Source organism: Bison bison, unplaced genomic scaffold (assembly GCF_000754665.1).
Source record: "Bison bison bison isolate TAMUID 2011002044 unplaced genomic scaffold, Bison_UMD1.0 scf7180017864105, whole genome shotgun sequence".
In the NCBI taxonomy this organism is placed as follows: Eukaryota; Metazoa; Chordata; class Mammalia; order Artiodactyla; family Bovidae; genus Bison; species Bison bison.
The window spans coordinates 1,266,433-1,287,128 of record NW_011494677.1 but is presented as its reverse complement, the minus strand read 5'-3'; the positions used below and the strand labels follow the sequence as shown (position 1 = coordinate 1,287,128).

At 47.7% G+C, this 20,696-nt stretch overlaps 2 protein-coding genes across 2 annotated transcripts in view; both read right to left on the bottom strand.

Annotated features, from left to right (window-relative positions):
- BRF2 (BRF2, RNA polymerase III transcription initiation factor 50 kDa subunit) overlaps positions 1-3,751 on the bottom strand; it is a 4,568-nt gene extending 817 nt beyond the window's left edge. The window contains exons 1-4 of the mRNA XM_010838783.1: positions 3,492-3,751; positions 2,712-2,771; positions 1,471-1,792; positions 3-663 (exon numbers count right to left, since the gene is read on the bottom strand). Of these exons, the coding sequence (XP_010837085.1) occupies positions 3-663; positions 1,471-1,792; positions 2,712-2,771; positions 3,492-3,645 (1,197 nt within the window). The 5' untranslated portion in view covers positions 3,646-3,751. The remainder of the gene's footprint in view (positions 1-2; positions 664-1,470; positions 1,793-2,711; positions 2,772-3,491) is intronic.
- A 7,908-nt stretch (positions 3,752-11,659) lies between these two features.
- Positions 11,660-20,696, bottom strand: part of RAB11FIP1 (RAB11 family interacting protein 1 (class I)) — a 16,358-nt gene continuing 7,321 nt past the window's right edge. The window contains exons 6-7 of the mRNA XM_010838848.1: positions 20,553-20,661; positions 11,660-12,604 (exon numbers count right to left, since the gene is read on the bottom strand). Of these exons, the coding sequence (XP_010837150.1) occupies positions 12,386-12,604; positions 20,553-20,661 (328 nt within the window). The 3' untranslated portion in view covers positions 11,660-12,385. The remainder of the gene's footprint in view (positions 12,605-20,552; positions 20,662-20,696) is intronic.

Below are 20,696 nucleotides of genomic sequence, written 5' to 3'. Positions count from 1 at the left end.
TCCTGAGGGGTACGCAAATACTGCTCGATTTCACTATCAGAAATGTCCTCGTCTCCAGTGACCATGGAGACAGGGGGGGCGGGACAGACTCGTTTTGGGGGCTTCAACATGCAGGGTGGGAGGAGGAGAGCGGGGCTGGAGGGCCGCTTGCCCGCAGGCAGCTCTAAAGAGCTACTCCCCACATCCTCGTCTCCCAGTCCTTGCCCCTGCCCCTGGCCCTGCAGCTCCTTCTCCCCGGCACCCATCTCGGCTGTTCCATCCCGAAAGGCCTTGCGGACCAGCATGTGGCGGTGCTGGAGAAGGTCGCCGATGTGCTTGACCACAGACCGTTTGTCAAGCTTCAGAACCTGCAACCAGGCCAGCTGCTCAGCCATCCGCAGCAGCACAGCCAGCAGCTCCTGCAGGCGGGAGGAAGCGGGGTAGGGCAGGTCCACGTTCGCCAATTTACAAAATCGGGCAAGGGAACAGGTCAGCCGATCTGAAGGCCGCAGGGACTGCCACGCCAGGAAAGTGGCGGCGGTGATGACGGGCAAGGGGTGCCGCCCGGTCACCAGCCACGTTTCATCGGCCAGCTCCACCAACTGCAGCGTTCGCGACAGCATCTTCTCCTTGTCTTCCACGTACTTGGCTGGCACAGATGGGGAGGCTTCAAACAGCTTGAAGCTGAAATAACCAAAATAAGGGTCTGGTCTCGGTACCTCCGGGAGACAGCTCTTCCAAAGCACAGAAGATAGGCAAACTATGCTATCCTTTCAGGAACACACAAGCCTGCTGCGTAGCAACTTTATTCAGGTACCAAGAGAAATCAGGGCGAGTCTCCTGCAGGAGAGGTGAAGGGCAAGAGAGTGCAGAAGGGCGCTAACGTCTATTGACAATCCTGCCGCCCCCACCATCAGCCATCATTCTGAGTGCTTTACAAAATGTTCTTTAATCTACTCAACACCCTGTTATGTGCATTTAAGAGTCGAAAAACTTGCCCACAGTCATCCAGCTTAGAAGTGACCAAGCTTCAAACTCAAGGTCATTCAACACTGACAGCCTTTGCTTTCTACCGTATTTGTCAGAAAAAAAAGAAAAGAACACAGCTACTTATTAAAGAGAAAAATTAGCTTCTAACTCCAGCTCTGTCAGTTTGCTCATACTCTTTCAGCTCTAGTCACACACAACGTGATTCTGCTGAGGCAGGGCTGTGGCATTTAGTCAAGCAGGCCTGAGTGGCAGAACCCAGAAGCCCCGTGCCAAAGCTGATACTTAACCTTCCTACAGCATCAAGCTGCTGTGACAGCGAAGGGGTTTGAAAATGATACAACATTCTAGAAACGTAAACTGGGATTCACCCGACCAGCACCAGGCATAGGAAAAGGAGAAGTCCATCCTCGTAGAATGGACTTGGTCAAAAAGAGACAGCTGGAAGTAAAAGGATTCGGGTCTAAAGCCATCCCACCCCCGTGTCTCCCACCAGGCAGGTACCTGCTACAGTAGGTCTTCACCAGGTCCACCAAGCACAGAGATGGCACATCCAGCCCCAGGAGCTTCACTATCTGCATGTAGGTTCCAGAAAACACATCCAAATCTGCATACAGCAGGGTGCAGATGGTCCCCATGGTCAGGGGCCAGTTGCGCTGCCGGCAGGTGATTAGGACACAGCAACCAGCCAGCACCTCCTTCTTCTGCAGCCTGGCCGTGCGGATGCCAGCGAGCTGGTGCGCCTGTTGGTAGTAGGCAACTGCCGTGTCCTCAAATGTTGGCGGCAGCTGCAGCACTCGACAGAGGTCTCTCACTCGACGAAGACCTAGGAAAACCCATGGCAGGAGTTGTAGGGGTTCCCAACAATACGTTAACAGGATCAGACAACTTGATTGAGTGGGATTTATCCCAGGGATGCAAAGATTTTTCAATATCCATAACTCAATCAGTGTGATACACCACATGAATAAACTCAGAATAAAAACCATATGATCATTTCAATAGATGCAGGAAAAGCTTTTGATAAAATGCAACATCCATTTAAGATAATAATAATACAAAAAATCTCTCCAGAATGTGGGTCTAGAGGGAACAACATACTAAAGGTCATATATGACAAACTCACACTAGCCTTATACTCAATGGTGAAAAGCTGAAAGCATTTCCTGTAAGATTAAGAACAAGACAAAGATGCCCACGCTTGTCACTTTTATTCAACATAGCTTTGGAAGGTCTAGCCATAGCAAACAGAGAGGAAAACTAAAAGGAATCTAAATTATAAAGGAAGTAAAAACATCACTGTTTGCAGATGACGTGGTATTATACGTGAAGGAGTCAAAGGAGCTCCCAGCAAGTTCTGTTAAACTCGCCTCAGATACCACATGCACAAATAATGGACCTTTCTACAATGATGAGTGACACTTGGTAAGGCCATTTGAAAAGCACAAAGACATTTGTGGAAAGAAGTCAACACTTCAGTGCCTCATCTTTTGGAGGTTGGTTTGATTTGTGACCAAGCTTTGACCTGGGTTCCTTGAATCTACCTCAAACATACCCAAGCAGACATAAACCTTCCACCTAATTTATTCCTCTCTTAGAACCACCTCCATCTTTTATTTCTAATTACCATTCTCTTCTTCTCTACCTTTACATAGTAATGCTGAAAACAGAAAAGACAAGAGATGAGCTGGACCATAAGGAGAATTTTCTTTAAAGCCACTGTGTCATCAAAGGTTGATTCTCACCTCGTTGCTGGCTTCGACTAACTTGTTCGTTTTCCCCGGTGCTTCGAGAATATGTTACTTCTGTAAGATAATGAACAAATAGCTTGTTTAGTCTCTATTCACAGACCCCTGCCCTCCTACCACACAAAACCAGGGAGCAGAATCCAAATCATCAGGTACCCACTACCCGTCTCACAGAAGGTGCTCATCTTTGCAGGTAAAAGGTCCATCTGGTTTTCTATGACCACAAGCAGTACCAAATACACAGAAGGCTTTAGAAGATTAGGACTAGCACTAAAGCAGTTCCAAGTGTTCCAAATTTCCAGCCACCCCTCCTGTACATTCAATTCAGGCAATTTTCCTGCCTGTAGATTTTGAGGGCTGCACTGGTCAGGGACTTGGAACACAAATGGAAAAAAAAAAAAAATAAGTTTTTGCCAATTAGTTTTCAAAACTGCTTTGGGGTAGTAATATTTCCCGCATTCGCACAACACTGACCTATTGATATAATGCTTCCAAACAGGCAGACTAGGTAAATTGAGTGGAACTTTGTTTCTCTCTGTTTCATTTATTCAACTGAACTGAATTTATTCGTTAACACCTACATGTAACAGATATGGTGCTAAAAAAAAAAAGATAATGGCAGCCCCCGATCAGCAGTTCACTAGTTCACTTTCATGTTTTCTCCCATATCTAAGTGTGCTCTAGGCAGGGAGAGGGCAAGAGATAAGAAGCATCTGACGTCAATCCCTCCATCGCCCCAGGCTGTATCCATGGCCCTGGAAAAGCCCTCACAGGTACCTCGGAGGTTGCCCTCGTCACTGAAGGTGGTCGTAAGAATGCCCTCGGTGACCACGCAGCCGCAGTCGGAGCACACCAGCTGGTTCTGGGAATAGTGCGAGTCTTCCACGAGCTCAGCGGAGCCGCAATCGGGACAGCGGCCTCTACCCGGCATCGCACAAGCGGTCCAGAGCCCAAGCAGCTAACCGCCCCCACCTCCCACAACAGCAACTATGCCGAAACAGGAAGTAGGAGCGAAGTCTTGTAGGGTTGCACCTTCCTCTTCCGGCTAGAGTAACAGCCGTACTGTAGGTACCGCCTCCGCGGCTTCCGGTCCGTTCCTCTGCGGACTCGGGTAGAAACGTGATCGAGGAAAGGAGGTTCCTGATGTGGACTGTATCTTCGAATTCCCCGCGATCTGTACTTAGTTTGAGGTTGGCTGTCTAGGCTCGGGGGGTTACTCTTGAGTGAGCTTTCTACCGCCGTGGACGCGCGTAACAAACTAAAATTTGTTGCCAGCCACAAACAATTCTTCTTTCTAAAGCGCCAAGGGTATCTCAGACTCTCCTTTTTCTCTTTGGTAATAAATGTTGATTCTGGCCATAGTATAAAATTTGTGGCCTAAAAGGGAGGGTAGTGTATTGAGAGAGCAGGAAATTGTGTTCTTTCCAGAGCAGCTTCCCTACAAGCACGTTGTTTCCTCTCTTTGCAGTCTGTTTTTCTCCCCTGTAGAATGAGGAAGTTGAATTAAAATCCAGAGTGACAACCTGGGAGGCTTCCAGAGACTAGGCAAGAAATGTCTAAGGGAGTTGGAGAGAATGACTACGGAGGTTAGTGAGGCCCTTGGCAGTCTGAAGAATTTAAGCAGATTGGGATGTTTTAAAACCTTAAGCTTTAAGATGCTCCAAGAGTCTAGCTCCGAAAGTCCTGGCGTGGTATAGTACAGATGAAAAAAGCAAGCAAACGTGTGCCTCTAGTAATGTTCCAGAAACCAAGCTCACAGACGAGAGATTTTGTTTGTCATGTTTGAATATAACTTAAGTGTCAGCAAAGAGGATGTGTTTTCTCATAAGTAAATCCCAATTGCACTCATCAAGAATAAAGGTTTTCAGGAATTCCCTGGTAGCCCAGTAGTTAGGACTTTGTGCCTTCACTGCTGCGGGCCCAGGTTCAATCCCTGGTCAGGGAACTAAGATTCCACAAGCCATGCAGTGTGGCATAAATACATAAATAAATAAATGTTTTTTAACACTTGAAAGTTTTAGAATCAATTGTGTTTGAAAAATAAGACAATTGAGTTAAAGTTACAAAGAACCATGGCCAGTCCCTCTGACTCCAAGAAAACAGACGGGAGTTATCACAGCCAGTGCTGAAAGTATGTGGGGAATTTCTGCTTCTCAGTTTGATCTTGGAGAATTTCAGGCAGTCTCTGGCATTAGCTGATTTTAGAAGATGTTAGTTTCAGACTGTGCAATCAACATCCTCACTGGGAGGGTAAACAGGTCCCTAAAAGGAACATGGAGAAGGCAATGGCACCCCACTCCAGTACTCTTGTACTGGAAAATCCCATGGATGGAGGAGCCTGGTAGGCTGCAGTCCATGGGGTCGCTAAAGGTCAGACACGACTAAGCGACTTCACTTTCACTTTTCACTTTCACGCATTGGAGAAGGAAATGGCAACCCACTCCAGCGTTCTTGCCTGGAGAATCCCAGGGACAGGGGAGCCTGGTGGGCTGCCGTCTATGGGGTCGCACAGGGTCAGACACGACTGAAGTGACTTAGCAGCAGCAGCAAAAGGAACATAACTGGCCCTGGGAGCATGTCTTTACATTCCCCAAAAGAACAGTATCCGACGCCAGTCATCCCAATTTTGTGCAGATCATGAACCTAACAGCATTATTTTTTTAAGTGGGATTTCACTTCAGAGTCATCTACCCATGACAGAAGCCTTGAAATTCTGCTTTCCCTGACATTTCTCATAGTAAAGTGGAAGAGCAGTTTTATGATCCGGCAACGCTGGGGCTTCCCAGGTGGCACAGTGGTAAAGGATCTACCTGCAATGCAGGAGACACAGGAGACTCGAGTTCAATCCCTGAGTAGGAAGATCCCCTGGAGGAGGAAATGGCAACCCACTCCAGTATTCTTGCCTGGAAAATCCCATGGACAGAGGCGCCTGGTGGGTTTATAGTCCATGGGATCTTAAAGAGTCAGTCATGATTGAGCACACACACAGCTAGCAACTCCAGGGGTGGAGAGGTAATTCTCCTCCAGCCACAAGTGTGTGATGGTCTCAGAGAGCCTCATCCTCAGACGCAAACAGGCAGGGAGGTAGTCAGGACCCAGGCCAGAAGATGGCGTGCTCTCCTAAGACATGCAAGACTAAGGCTCACGTTCTCACGAAGAAAACCATTTATTTAGGAAATTCATTTGTCTTCCTCTGGGAAATCAGGACATACACATCATCCTTGGTGCCTTTCCTTCCGATACAAACTCTACGAAGATTTAGGGCTTCCCTGGTGGCTCAAACAGTAAAGACTCTGCCTGCAATGCAGGCGACCCGGGTTAAGAACTAAGTGTCCTTCAGTGACAGTGATGATCTGTTTAACAGATGCTTCTCAAAGCCCTCTCCCCAGCTCCTCCCCAAGCCTGTGAAGCTGGAGCCATGTTTCTTGTCCCTAAGGCCAGAGCCCACGGGGTACTTGGCACATCGGCTTTTGGAATGCTGAGTGCCCAGATGGGCTGGATAAGAGCAGAAAGCTACTGAGGAAGGAAGGCCATTAGAAAAGATGCCTCAGATGTGGTCCAGATGTGAAATTCTGACCTTGAGGCCAGAGTTCTTTCTCTAGAGGAGGCCAGACAGAAAGGCCGATGGAAGATGTCCCCATGGACGGCCCCTGGCCAGTCATCTCTGGTTACATGTGTGTATTCATCGGTGGTCTGCCTGTCTTTGTTGCAAGTCTCCCTGGGAATGACCTGGCTGTCTCATTCCTGTGTCCCAGGAGCGCCTGTTACACCACAAGGCTGTTAGCTCCTGTGGACACCCATCCTGGGTAGGCCTGTCAGAGGCCACACATAGATGGAATTCCTCAGCGGCAGGATCATTTCTAATCTGGAGTGAGTAACTGGGGGGAGGTGGGGTTGGGCTTCTCTCAAGGCCTAACCCCGGGCTTCTTCCAACTCAGAAGACTCTCTAACCCAGTTTCACTCTGAGCGTGGAGGACCCACTCTCCTCACCACCCTGGGCCTTGGAGCTTTTCTGCCTGGGTCCCCTTCATCTCAGCTTTTCAGCAGATGCTGATTCTCCTCTGACAGCAGTGGTGACGGCCTCAGTCCAGGGCACCACCAGGGCCCTCGCTCATATTCACTTTCCCCTTTCCTGTTGTTTATTCTGTCCCTCCCCCTGGCTGAGGATCACTGTGTTGGGTTTCTTGATCTCCCAGGAAGAAAGGCACCTGGCAACTCTGAGGAGGTGGCCACAGGCCTAGAGCTCAATCATAGCCGGAACATCCCTCCTCGGGAGCCATGGCTTATAGGGCCTTGTCTTGAGTGGGGCTGAGTTACGTGGGCTCCACTTTCCCTGCCTGCTCCCATCCTCCAGTATTCCAGGTCACTCAGAATATTATCCCTTTGCCCCCTCAAATTAATCCTAGACTGGGTGTCCACAGACATTTTCTGAAAAGGGCCCGAAAGCAAATATTTAGGTTTGGTGGATGTGAAAGTTTTTGTTTTAACCGCTCAAGTCTGCTTTTGCAGCATGGACACAGCCATAGACAATTACTCAGACATAGACGATGAACTCAGCTGTATCCCAATAAAATTGTGTAGACACTGAAATTTGAATGTCATGAATTATTGTTATTTTGATTGTTTAAAAAAATGTAAAAATCTCCAGTATTCAGTGCAATGCTGTTGACTATGGTCATTCTGGCCATTTGATCTCTAGACTTGTTCATCCCACATTAAGAAAAAAAAAAAAAAGAGGAGAAATCATCCTTGTTTCTTTGTTGTTGTTGGGGTTGTGTTTTTTTTTTTTTTTTGCTGCACTGCATGGCTTATGGGATCTTAGTTCCTTGATGAGGGATTAAATCCAGGACCATAGGAGTAAAAGTGCAGTTTTCTTCCCCTGGACTACTAGAGCACCGCCAGGAAAAATCACCCTTGGTTTGAGGGCCACATGAACAAGAGTGAAGCCATAGTTTGACACCTGTTCTAGAACCCCAGGTTGGATAGGTGATTTCAAATCCTTTCTTAACTACCTGCTGTGGGACCCCAGGCAAACTCCAGTTCTGATGCCTCTGAAAGTCTCCGTTTCCTCATCTGCATAATGGAGATATTATCTACCTTGATGAGAACTGGAAACAGCACTCAGCAGTGCTGAGTGAAATGCAGGAACTCAATAAACAGGCCTTCCTTTCGTGGTCAAGTTTCAGCCTGAAGTGAGCACTTGATGTGCAAGGATGGAGCAGCTTCCTCTCAGTTCTCAGGGCCTGCCGGTGTCACCAGCGTGACTGTTTCTAGGGCTCAGGATACAGGTGTGTGTAAGATAGTCAGACATCATATCACAAGGCCACATGAGGACATCTTCCCTCAGAAGGTTTTGTGGCTTTGGGAACCGCTGGCCCCACAGAGCTTAGCTTAGAGCTTTGAACTTGAATGCAAAGAGATTGCTCCCACCTTCTCAGGACAGGGAGACTGCAGAATCCAAAAGATGGCACCCCCGATCAGCTTAGAGGCAGGGTCTGAGGGCTGGGAATGTGCATGGTGCTGATGCTTTGGCTGTAGTCAGAGTGGGAACGGTACCCTGTGATGTTTTCCATGGGGAGGTGGGCAGGGTGCCCCCCCACAAAAAAAGCAAGGGAGATGAATCTCAGGGGAGAGTTGGGGGTCATTTGTACAAACATTCCTTCCTTGGAGACCCTTTCCAGAGAGCTTTTTGGTTGTTTGGACCAAACCTGGAAGGTTGTATGTTTTAAGAGAAACCGCCTTTGTATCACTTTACCACCATCTACATCCGGTTGGATAACCAGACCCCTCCACCCAAACCGGGGAGGCCCTCGGGAAGCTTCCCCCACCCCACCTGGGAGCGACCTGGGTCCACCTGCGTCTGTCCCTCTACAGTGTGACTTTCATCCCTAAGAGCATCTCCGCCATCCGGAGAGCTTGGGACCCTTGGTTGAGGCAGGCAGACCTCTCACTTCTTTGGGGAAGGGTTGGAGATTAGTAGAATGAGCTCAGGAGGAGTCTTTTACAGCCATAATCCCCTCTACTCAGAAATGAATGAGCTACATTTGTGGAACCAGAGACCTGGCTCCTAGATCTGGGCAGTCCTGAATGCAGGTGAATTCAAATGAAGCTCCAAAAGGCAGGCTTTCACTCTCTGGGAAATCAGTGGGGCAGGGGTGAAGAGGTGTGTGTGTGTGTGGTGGGGGGTGGGGGAGGTGGTGCAGGGTGGAAGCAAATCAAGAAAGTGTCTTGTTCCTCTGCTCAGCTTAAGGAAAAGGTGGCAGCTTGTATCACTAGGGATAGGAAATTCAAACGATGTTCAGCTGATAAACGCCAGAGTCCCTTTCAGCCCAAAATATGGGTTGTGTCATAAGGAGGTCATCAGAGATGTCCCAACCCCCACAGGAGAAAGGGCACTGGGTCCCCTGGGCACCAGATAGAGTGGCAGCAGCAGGAACCCAGGCGAGAGACCCTCATGGGCTGAGAAACATTGGTCACCCCCTAAGAGAGATTCTGCAGGAAGCCAGAAATTCTTATCACACCCATACAAAACCACAGACACAAAACTTTGAAAGGTAGTACCAGTACCATTTTATTTAGTGTTGTAGGAAGTTTTTAGGTTACTTCTCAAAAACAAAAGCAAAGAAATTAAAAATTCCCAAAACAACAAGGCAGGAAATAAGAATTCTACAATCCAGAAATGCTGGATGAGCTTTCAATCAGAGGGAGGAAGAGGTCACGTCAGTAGCTCACACAATAGATACTGAGAAAACCACAGGGTTGAGATTGGTGTAGAAACTAGAGGGTAAGCTCTCTGCCCTCCCCGCAACGGCAACAGATCCTTCAGCCTTGAGGGACCATTCACCAGTGAATGGGTCTAAAAGAGAAAGGGCATGAGGAGTGAAGATCGCACCTAATTTTACAAGTTGCCTCTGGCCTTCAGTCTGGCAGGTGGCTAACGGTCGTGGACCCTCCCCACTCCGTGCCCTTCTGAGCCCCCACTGTCAGCTGAGCTGGAAACCACACACGTATGCCAGTCACTGCCCACACACCCTCCACTCTGGGTCAATGGCTGTTCGTGTGGCGAAGGGCAGACTTTCTTGCTCTTCCATCCCACTACCCGGGGAGGCTGACCCACAGGAAATAAAAGAGGTGGGCAGGACATCTGTCAAAGCCCAACGACAGAGATGGTATGAAACAACTGGGCAAAGGATTGACTTTTTTTCCCAGATGCTGACCTCTAATGGAAGTTCATCACAAGGTGTTTGGTATTTCACTGGATGCTTCCCTGAAGTACTGACTGGTCTTCTGGGGGTGGGGGGTGGGCAGCCAGGCAGGGCCAAGAAAGAGCTGCTCCTGCTTCTGCAGGGCATGGCCTCCTCCAAGGACCCATCAGTTCAGTGAGCATTCTCAGCAGCCAGAGGCTAAACCAGACTCTCCTGGTGCACACAGCTGGGTGTAAGCCCTCAGACCCATACCGGCTGCAGAAGCTCCAGCCCTCCAGTCCACCTGCCCCTGTGAACAGCCCAGAGCTGACTCCAGCTTTCCCAACTGAGTTCTCCCTCACAGTAGAGTCCTCAAGGACAGGTGTTAACCGGCATCCTTGAGAGGCGCAGGAATGCTACCCATGGAATTCTGTTCCAGCAGTTGGTAGAAACCAGGCACTCTTGAAGTTGATTGTCCTTCATTCTCCAGAGTTCTCGAGTGGCATCTCAGAGCAGAGGAATTCGCTCTCTTAAACACGGACCGGGACCCATTCCCGAGGTCCTAGCAGCAGATCTCCCACAACGAAAAGCTTTTGGGAAGAACTCGGGTCTCCACGTGAGCTCTTCTCAGGAGAAACCACTCAGCGCCCCTGCCACCCAGTACACAGGGGTAATCACAGTCCAAGTACACTGACATCAAGTACAAAACATTGCATATCAAATACATACACGTGTATCTCCAGAGTTCAAGCGAACATCCAGTTCTCTTTATAGGGATGTAAATAAATCTCGTAGCGCTACAAAAATACAAGTCGTCTGAGAGGTTTACAGTGGTCCCCAGTATGTAGGAGGGTATTAAATAAAACAGCTATCGATAATTAAAAGTGAATCAGTTCAATCAAGTTACAGTATCATCCTTCAGATTAAAGTGCTCTGGTATTAACTAATGTGGCAGCAGATGTGATCCTGAGAAGGAATCCCACTGCCAGTCATCTTGCCTCTTAACTTCAACACAAGAATGAACACAGAGAGATCTGTGTTTATAACTGCTCTCTCCTCAAGCCCTACCCATGCCCTTGGCCTATGACATTCTCTCCCGAGGAGAGATGTCGGGATTTGATGAGATTCTGTCTCAACTGGAACAACAACAAAAAATGAGTAATATAGAAAACATTCTCATATCGGGTTACTAACAATGAAATTACCTGAAGAGTCTGAGTTGTTTAGTTGCTAAGTCATGTCCGACTCTTTGTGACCCCGTGGACTGTAGCTCATCAGGCTCCTCTGTCCATGGGATTCTCTAGGCAAGAACACTGGAGTGGGCTGCCATTTCCTTCTCCAGGGGATCTTCCCAACCCAGGGACTGAACCCCCATCTCCTGCATTGGCAGGATTCTTTGCCGCTGAACCACCAGGGAAGCCCCGAAGAATCTGAACCGGTGATATTAGTTAAAAAGGGGTCCTAGTTTTTTTAAAAAAAAAAAAAAGTGTGTTAATCTAGTTTTAAAAACACAGCCATCTAAAAATAGATATCATCTTGCTCTTCACAATGTTATACTAAGGGGGGAAAATGCCAGGAAGCGCTGCCAAGGAAACCAGGGAGTCAAGGGAAGGCATAGGGGAGAGGGCCAATGGACTCCCTGCCATCACTCCACACCTGGTAGAACCATTTTAGCAAGAATTTGGGGCACTCGATTGCTAATCAAGGCACTGCCTTGGCCACTCCAGTCACAGGGATCCTGCGACTGGAGTGGCCGGGGTTTTGACCAATTCCCTTGAGTGCAAAGTGACTCTAAGTCCCCTGGTCTGCTTCCCTCCATAGACACACACTCTCCATTGATAAAGAGCATATTTTAAAGGCTACTGTGGTGTAGAGGCTGATGTCTGGAAAAGGCAGCTTGTTATAAATCTCAAAGGCACACTCTGCACTCCTCTGCTCCAGTCGAAACAAAAGACCAAGTCCGAGGAGTCAAGTAGGTTTACATGGTATCAAAAATTTAGCATCTGCAGCCAAAATGCCACGCCTGAGCTATTCAAATGCCAAGAAGGTACGTGCAACACAGCCCCGATCGCCTGGTCCTTGTTATCTCACCTGCAGCTTTAAAGACCGGGGGGAGACGTACTTTAAAAATCTCAAAATCAAAGAAAGAAAATCCCAATGTTTAAAATACATTAATTAATACCCCCCAGTGCCATCTGAACCTCCGGGCCAGCATCAGATCTTATGACCATGTCTCCGGTCAGGCCATAAAATATTTACAACGTGGTTAAAGGCACAGTGGCATTTAAAAATAAAACCCTGGGAATGGACAGTGAAAAGATCCATTGTAGTCATTGACCTGGCTTCTGTGGGTGGGAGGGACTCCTGCCAGATAACCTGGAAGGAAGATGGCAATCTGTGCCCGGCTCTCGGGCACAGCGAGTCCTCGGCCTCGGGAGCTGGTGGAGACAGACCCACGGCAGAGTCTCGATGCTGGAGGCTGGCGGATCACATCTTTCCTGCTTTTTTGCCAACCTGAGAGGGAACCCGGAGGATGTTCGGCGTCTCCTCCATGACCCTGACCAGCAGGTTGTCGATGTAGTCTTCCAGTTGGCGCACCTGACATTCCTTCTTGCTGATCGTTTCCTTCTGTTTGAGGACCAGCTGAATGAGCTCGTCATGGGTCAGCTGCGCGTAGGCAAATGCGGGGTCCGAGGGCTTGTATTTCTTTGGTGGGAGGCGGGAAGCGGGGATGACAAGAAAATTGACAAAGTCAGCCAAGAGGTCAAACATCTCAGAGAAATACCGGGACTCCCTTGGTGATCCAGTAGTTAAGACTCCACGTTCCCAGTGCAGGGGACCCAGGTTCAGTCCCCAGCCAAGGAACTAGAGCCCACATCTGCAACTAAGAGTTCGCATGCCACAACTAAGATCCTGTGTGGCACAGCTAAAACCTGGCATAGCCAAATAAATAGATATTTATGAACAAATAACTATTTATACGTAAATAAAAGAAATACAGAAGAGGCAGCTTTTAGTGATTGAGTCTGTGATCTGAGTCTCCTGGGAATTCGTTTTCAGTTTCCGTGGAAACCTATGACCAATGAAGCTTTCTGTAAAGGGCCAGAGAGTCAGTATCTCAGGCTGCACAGGCCACAGATGGCCTTTGCTGCACGTTCGTCTTTTGGTTTGGTTTTTTGTTTCATTACTTTTTCTTTCTTTCTTTTTTTATTTCCTTTTGGTCCTACCATGAGGTTGGTATATTTAACTTATATTTCACTTATATGCAGAGTACATCATGAGAAATGCTGGGCTAGGTGAAGCAGAAGCTGGAATCAAGATTGCTGGGAGAAATATCAATAACCTCAGATATGCAGATGACACCACTCTTATGGCAGAAAGTGAAGAAATAAAGAGCCTCCTGATGAAAGTGAAAGAGGAGAGTGAAAAAGTTGGCTTAAAACTCAACATTCAGAAAATTAAGATCATGGCATCCAGTCCCATCACTTCATGGCAAATAGATGGGGAAACAATGGAAACAGTGACAGACTTTATTTTCTTGGGCTCCAAAATCACTGCAGATGGTGACTGCAGCCATGAAATTAAAAGACGCTTGCTCCTTGGAAGAAAAGTTATGACCAACCTAGACAGCATATTAAAAAGCAAAGACATTATTTTGCCAACAAAGTCCGTCTAGTCAAAGCTATGGTTTTTCCAGTAGTCATGTATGGATGTGAAAGTTGGACTATAAAGAAAGCTGAGCGCAGAAGAATTGATGCCTTTGAACTGTGGTGTTGGAGAAGATTCTTGAGAGTCCCTTGGACTGCAAGATCCAACCAGTCCATCCTAAAGGAAATCAGTCCTGAAAATTCATTGGAAGGACTGATGCTGAAGCTGAAGCTCCGATACTTTGGCTACCTGATATGAAGAACTGATTCATTGGAAAAGACCCCAATGCTGGGAAAGATTGAAGGCAGAAGGGGGTGACAGAGGATGAGATAGTTGGATGGCATCACTGACTCAATGGACATGAGTTTGGGTAAACTCCAGGAGTTGGTGATGGACAGGGAGGCCTGGCATGCTGCAGTCCATGCCGTCGCAAAGAGTTGGACACGACTGAGCAACTGAACTGAACTGAACTGGGGTTGGTGGGATCTTATTTCCCCACCCAGGGATTGAACCCGGGCCCTCGGCAGTGAAAGTGCAGAGTCCTAACCACTGGACCGCTGGGGAACGACCGATTTAAAGTGTGAAAATCATACTTGAGTCACAGGCTGCAGACCCCTGGACCAGCCTCTAGGCCTGGGGTTTAGAGATGTCACGACTGGAGGTCTGTGAACACCAGAACTGGCACAACCAGGTATCCAAGCGGACCCGAGCCCCAGGCTGAGGGGACCCGTGAAGAAACGCTAGTGGCAGACGACGCTAGGAAACACTCTCCTCCCAGTACAATACGTGAACATTTATCCCAGACAGACTGCTACTGCCTCCACTACGCTCAGGAGACCTGCGATTAGGAGGACGGCCTGGGAGACCCCAGTCTAAGTCATCTCACTCTCAAAACCTATGCAGAGTCAAAGCCAAGGGCCACCACACAGCCACTGGTGGCGCCCCCTGGGGGTCCAATGGCCGCAGCCGGGGCTGAGCAGCCGCCCCACTCCTGACCAGAGTAGGAGCCCCAGGGATTGCGATCATCACCTGGGAGGCCTGGAGTCTGACTGCACACTGCTCAGGCCCCAACCACAAGGAGACACAAGATGAGCGTTATGTAAACTAACACGTGGTACCAAGTCTCCAGAGAGATGGGGGAAATTAAAAAAAACAAAAACAAAAACAAACTAACTTCTCCTGAAGTCTGTGACTCAGGTTCGAAAGTTGAAAGAGACGAGGTTGTGGGGCAACCTCAAGACAGTTTTGCCTGCGGAGCTCCGAGGTAATCATGGTTTCACCACCGTGCGGGTCGAACAGTTTTACTGAGAAAGGCCTAGAACTACCTGCTCCAAGAAGCAGTCACGGCAGGAGCAGGCGAACCTCGACACAGCATGAGAGAAGGCCCTGTTCGGTTCAGTGATGCAAACTGCCCGCACGCCAGCCAGAGTCCCAGAGAAATTCTGTCCCTCTTGTCCTGGCTACAGCACAATGATGGCTACTAACTTAGAAACTCCTGACGCTTCCACACACACAGCAGGAGGCCTAGAAAGAGGTGAGATGGTGGTGTTTGTTTAGTTGCTAAGTCGCGTCTTACTCTTTTGCGACCCCATGGACTGTAGCCCGCCAGGCTCTTCTGTCCATGGAATTTCCCAGGCAAGAATACCGGAGTGGGTTGCCATTTCCTCCTCCAGGGGATCTTTCTGACCCAGGGATCGAACCCATGTCTTCTGCATTGCAGGTGGGTTCTTTACCACTGAGCCACTAGGGAAGCCCCTGAGATACTTGTCAAAAACTGTGTCTCATTTTTAATCTTTTTTTTTTTTTTTTTTTAGCTTGAAGGCAGACACTCACAGGGTCCCCCTCTCTGGACCTCCATCATCCTATTTGTGACTTTCAAAACAACCCTTTCAAAAAAGTTGCATTTCTGGGAAAGAACTCTGGAGATTGGTTGTGCAACAATAGGAATGCCCTTAACACTGCTGAAAATGGACACTTTAAATACAGTTGAGGGGGTAAATTTTATGTTTATTTTATCACATTTTTTTTTTCAAAGTGGCATGTCCGTTTACATATCCTACCAAGAAAACAAGTAGTCTTTGTAAAAACAATAGCCAAGAATATATCCTCAAGGAGTTTTAGATTATACTTCTGTCACAGAAAGATTTTATCTGTTCAACAATATTGATTACAGGACTTCCTGGGTGGCGCGGTGGATAGAAAGGCAATGCAGAGACACGGGTCCCACCCCTGGTCGGGGAAGATCCCACATGCCGTGGAGCGACTGAACCTGCATACCGCAACTGCTGAGCCCGTGGCCTAGGCCCCGCCAGGCACGACCACCGGAGCCCACACGCCCCAGACCTGTGCTCCCACTAGAGAAGCCGCCGCAGTGAGAAGCCACGGGGAAGAGCAGCCCCTGCTCGCCGCAACTAGAGAGAGCCCTCGGGCAGCAACGAAGACCCAGGGCAGCCGAAAATAAATAAGTAACCTCCTCTTAAAAAAAAAAAAAAAAAAAAAAAAACATGCTGATTACAGAAGACGTTCGCAGGAGCGTCTGGGAGATAGAAGCAGAGGCTGACACCTGGAGGGAGAGTGCTCCTCGAGAGGAGGCGCCAGGTCCCCACAGGGTCTGACACACCCAGGGCTTCACCTGAGGTGCAGGGCGTCAGGGTCCAGGGGGACAGGACGTGCTCCAGGAGCTGGACAAACCAGAGGCCGTGGCTGCCTGGGTGATGGGGGCAAGCTTCAAAGATGGAGTAGTAACCTCTGCCCCAGACTCTGAAGATGAATTAACATTAATTTTCTGTTCATGTTTGACAGAAAACAACAAAGTTCTGTGAGGCAATTATCCTTCGATTAAAAATTAATTTTTAAAAAAAATTAATTTTGCCCGCAATTACAGAATCGTGTTTTGAACTGTGAAAAAATATATATTTATTTATCATAGAAAATCTCAAATCCAGAAGAAGGGAAAAAATTATCACCCATAACTCCAACACTTAACACTTGGGTCTCATTGGTAATGGGCGTTCTTTGTGATAACTTTAGCCTCATACAGAATCAAGTTTTATGGCTTTTGAAAATTGGGTATTTTGTGAGCATTTTCCCATCATTAAATTTTAGAAAAATTGCTTTTTAAATGGATGTTTTAAACTTAATTGTATTTTAACCATCTCTCTGTTGCTGGTCATTTAAGTTGGTTTCAGTTTTCACAATTATATAAGAACACATTTAAAGGTGTGAACATAAATCTTTGGTCATATCCCTACACACTTCCCTAAGACCAAGGCACAGAACTGAAGTGGCATGCACACTTAAGATACCTCCTGAGTGTTAGTCGCTTAGTCGTGTCCAACTCTTTGTGACCCCATGGACTATAGCCCACTAGGCTCTTCTGTCCATGGGATTTTCGAGGCAAGAATATTGGAGAGGGTTGCCATTCCTTTCTCCAAGGGATCTTCCTGACCCAAGGATCAAACCCAGGTCTCCTCCACTGCAGGCAGACTCTCTTCCATCTAAGCCGCCAGGGAAGACTAGCGGGACCTCCTACAAAATGTCAAACAGCTCTTCCATTTGGATTCTGTAATCTGAAGAAGAAATGATGCAGGACTTTGAAATCATCAGAAATTCCTATTTATGTGACAACTAAAAAAATTAAAAAGCAATCCAGCAGTCACAGAAAGTAAGCAAGGGCCATGGAGAGGAAGAGGTGCAAAGAAAACACCCATCAACTCAGGAAACGATAGTGCCCATTGGCACATGTTTCCTTCCAGGACTTTCACATTGGACTTTTCCCCCATCGTTTTACCAAGAATGACGTATATTCACGCTGGTCTCCCACTCTCCCCATATAATTTGACAGAAGACTTTTTGGCTCTAGTTGGCTGTGTTATTTTTAAATGGAAGTGTGAAAGCCACCTGAATAAATAATACATTCCTAGTTACTAATCATCTATAAAAGATGGTGGCCCTAACACAATAACCAAAAAAGAAAAGAAAAAAGCCATTATAGTAACGATTCAGCTAGGTTTTCATAACTTTAGCCATGCAGTTTCTTTCCCTAACCTCTCTCTCACTTTGCAACATTCCAAAAAGTAGTTATTTTCATAAGTACTGTTTATGCCTTGGTACAAAGCACCTATTCTATGGCCGGCCAATGGCAGTCTCCAGGAACCTTTCCATATTTACTCAGAGGAGTTACCAGGTCTGGTCCGGGACCAACAGCTCTGTTACAGCCAGGCAGAGGGGCAGCAGTGGGGCTTACAGATCATGAGCAACATAAGTAACAGTTGCCTTGGTTTTAAGGCAAGTTACTGTCAGTCGGGGCCCGGAGATAAGCCCCTGATTAAGTGAGCTTGGACGAGTAAACAGAGCAGGGGACCAAGGGTCTTGCTGACTTCCCGAAAGCTAGGTGTTTGTTTCTCTTTGGAGCCAAGCTGCATTCCACTGTTAAAGGAAGAGGGGTGGGGAGCTGCGAAATGACCCTGGTTTTCGTTATCGTCCCTTTCGTCCTGTTCTTTTGCCCCATTTCCTGGTAAATATCATGCATGCCAGGAAGACAAGGGCTGCTTCTCCTAACACAGCCAAAGAAGCCAGCCAAGCCGGGCTGGGGAAGTTACAGCCAGTCCATCTTTAGGCTCGGGCTGAAAGACCATAGGTACACAATTCTGGATACAGCTGATCATTTTCAGGCTGATGCCCTGTTAGCACGGACTACAGGGAGGAGACGGCAAGATGGCTGGAAAATGCTAAGTGGTTTTCAGCAACAGTTCCTTATCACCACTCTGCCTCTTGACCCAGAACTCAGATCTCTGGCTTTCAGTGGACAACCTTCAGCCCAGTTCCTAGAGGCAAAGGTGCAACAGAGCCAGAGGCATCAGCCATCACCCCGCACTTAAAAATACCTGCAGGAGTGAAGGAGATGTGAGCAAAAGTTTTGTTTTTAAAAAACACAAAAACTGGGACTTCCCTGGTGGTCCAGTGGTTTAGAGTCCGTGCTTCCACTGCAAGGGGCACAGGTTCGATCCCTAATCAGGGAACTTAGATCCTGTATGCTAAGTGGTGTGCCCCCGAATTGCCCCCAAAAACAGAAAAAAAAACCCACAAAAACTATTTAACATCCTGGAGTCCGTGGGACTGTACAATCTATGATTGAGTGAAACTTCTAGACATCTGCAGTAAAACAGAAATGAAGTTTATGTCTCCCAACTGTAGTCTGCAGGGTCGATTAGGAAACACAACGTGTTTCCACGTGCCTGAAACACAACACATCTCCTCTCATTAACAGTCCCCTGTCACTCAGTAGATCATTCTCCTCCTCATTGTCCCTGTGACAATGAGCCAAAGACAAAGAGGTTGGTAGCAAGGCAGGACTCAATCCCTCTGGTTCTAGAACCGGAAAGGGCAGGATGGAGACACTCTCCCCAGCAGAACTCATGGGGGTGGGAGGTGGGGGGTGGTTTTGGTTTTGGGGGGAGGAGCTGCTTTTTTCAGTGGTAGCCACTCAAGCTTTTTACAGGGCAGAGATCCTCTCATCAAGCAATAGTCTTCCTGGAAATTCAGCTTAAGGAAATCAACTACAAGAAGGGGAAAGTCCTATGCAAGAAACTACGGACTACAGTGTTATTCATATCGAAAAACAGAGAACAAGCTAAATAGCCAATTACCCAACTGGGGAGTGGGCAAGTACAGACGAGCATAACCATTTCAAAGAATAATTAAGTAGCAACGTGCAGAAGTGTGCATGATAAAAACTAAGCCAACAAGACGATTTCAGAGTTTCCACACAGGCAATGGGGCTGGAGACCCATCCTTCTGCTACTATCTTACATTCATCAGTGGACATTGAGGCCTATGAACCAGAAGTTGATAAAGAGCAGGAGGTTGCATGGCCTGAAATGAATTCCTCACATATTTCCTACTAACTGTGAAGGGGAAAAAACAGCTACTCTGCACTGAAGAACCCAGTGGATACCACCTAACCTAAGTCACCAAGTTAACACCCCACTAAGAGGACAGGGTGCCATGGGCCCTTTACACGACGCACTGGGAAGGGCGTGTTTTTCCTGTAGTTAATACCTGCCGAGAAGACCCAGCCTCCACCAAACCACGAGTAGACGTCAGGCAAAGCCAAATGGGAAAATTCTACCAAACAACTGTTCTAAACTCTTGAAAAAGGTCAACGTCTCCAAAGACAAAAAAAGCTGAGGAACCGTTCCAGAGTAAAGGAGATCCTCGAGACAAGATATCAGGGTCTCTTGGTGACCCTGGACTGGGAAACAAAGAAGAAAGGCCACCACTGGGACAAACTGGTGACGTTGAAATACGGACAACGGATGAGAAAACAGTGTGATATGCCTGTTAAATTTCTTCATTTTGATAAGTACCCTTATTCTTAGGAATTACACACTTAAGTATTTAGGGGTAAAAGGAGCATGACGTGGGCAAGTTACTCTCAAATAATTCAGGGGGGAAAAAGTGTATGTACATACAAAGAGAATGGAGAAGGAGAGGGTGAGCGTGATAAAGCAAATCTGGTGAAATGCCAATAAGCTGGTGGATTGGGGTGAAAGGCGTACAGGAGTTCTTTGTGCTACGCTTGCAACTTTTCTCAAGTTTGAAATCACTTCAGAATAAAGTTACAAGAAAAGGCTATCTGTGCCACAGTTACAACTACAAGAATTTTACCTTCTTGCCAAAAGATACGAAAGGACGCATGGGGAAAAGGAGAATGTCTGTTTGCGTGACCCGGGGTGGGGCGGTGGGAGGTGACATTTTCTTCTCATTAAAAAGAAGTACTGGTTGCCAATCGTGTTGCTTCACACACACACACACACACAAATCCAACAACAGCCAAATGACTATGAGGGGAAAAATTGAGTATGCCATGGGAGATGTAGGGGCTTCCAAAGATCGTCCAAAGACAGAGACGTGTGGTTGAGTCATCCCGGGGTTCCCCACCACCCCCGGGAGCTGTCTGCCGTGGAGACTCAGACTAACCTGCCTGCTCCCAGAAAAGACATACCTTCATCCCGGCTTCGTTGATCAAGTTCTCACTCACGATCGCGGTAGTTCCCGAGGTGGAGTTAGCGACCTTGGGGGCTGTCGTGTTCATCGGCTTCACGGGATGAAGTCTGGAAGAGAAGGGGGAAAGGACCCTTAGACCTGC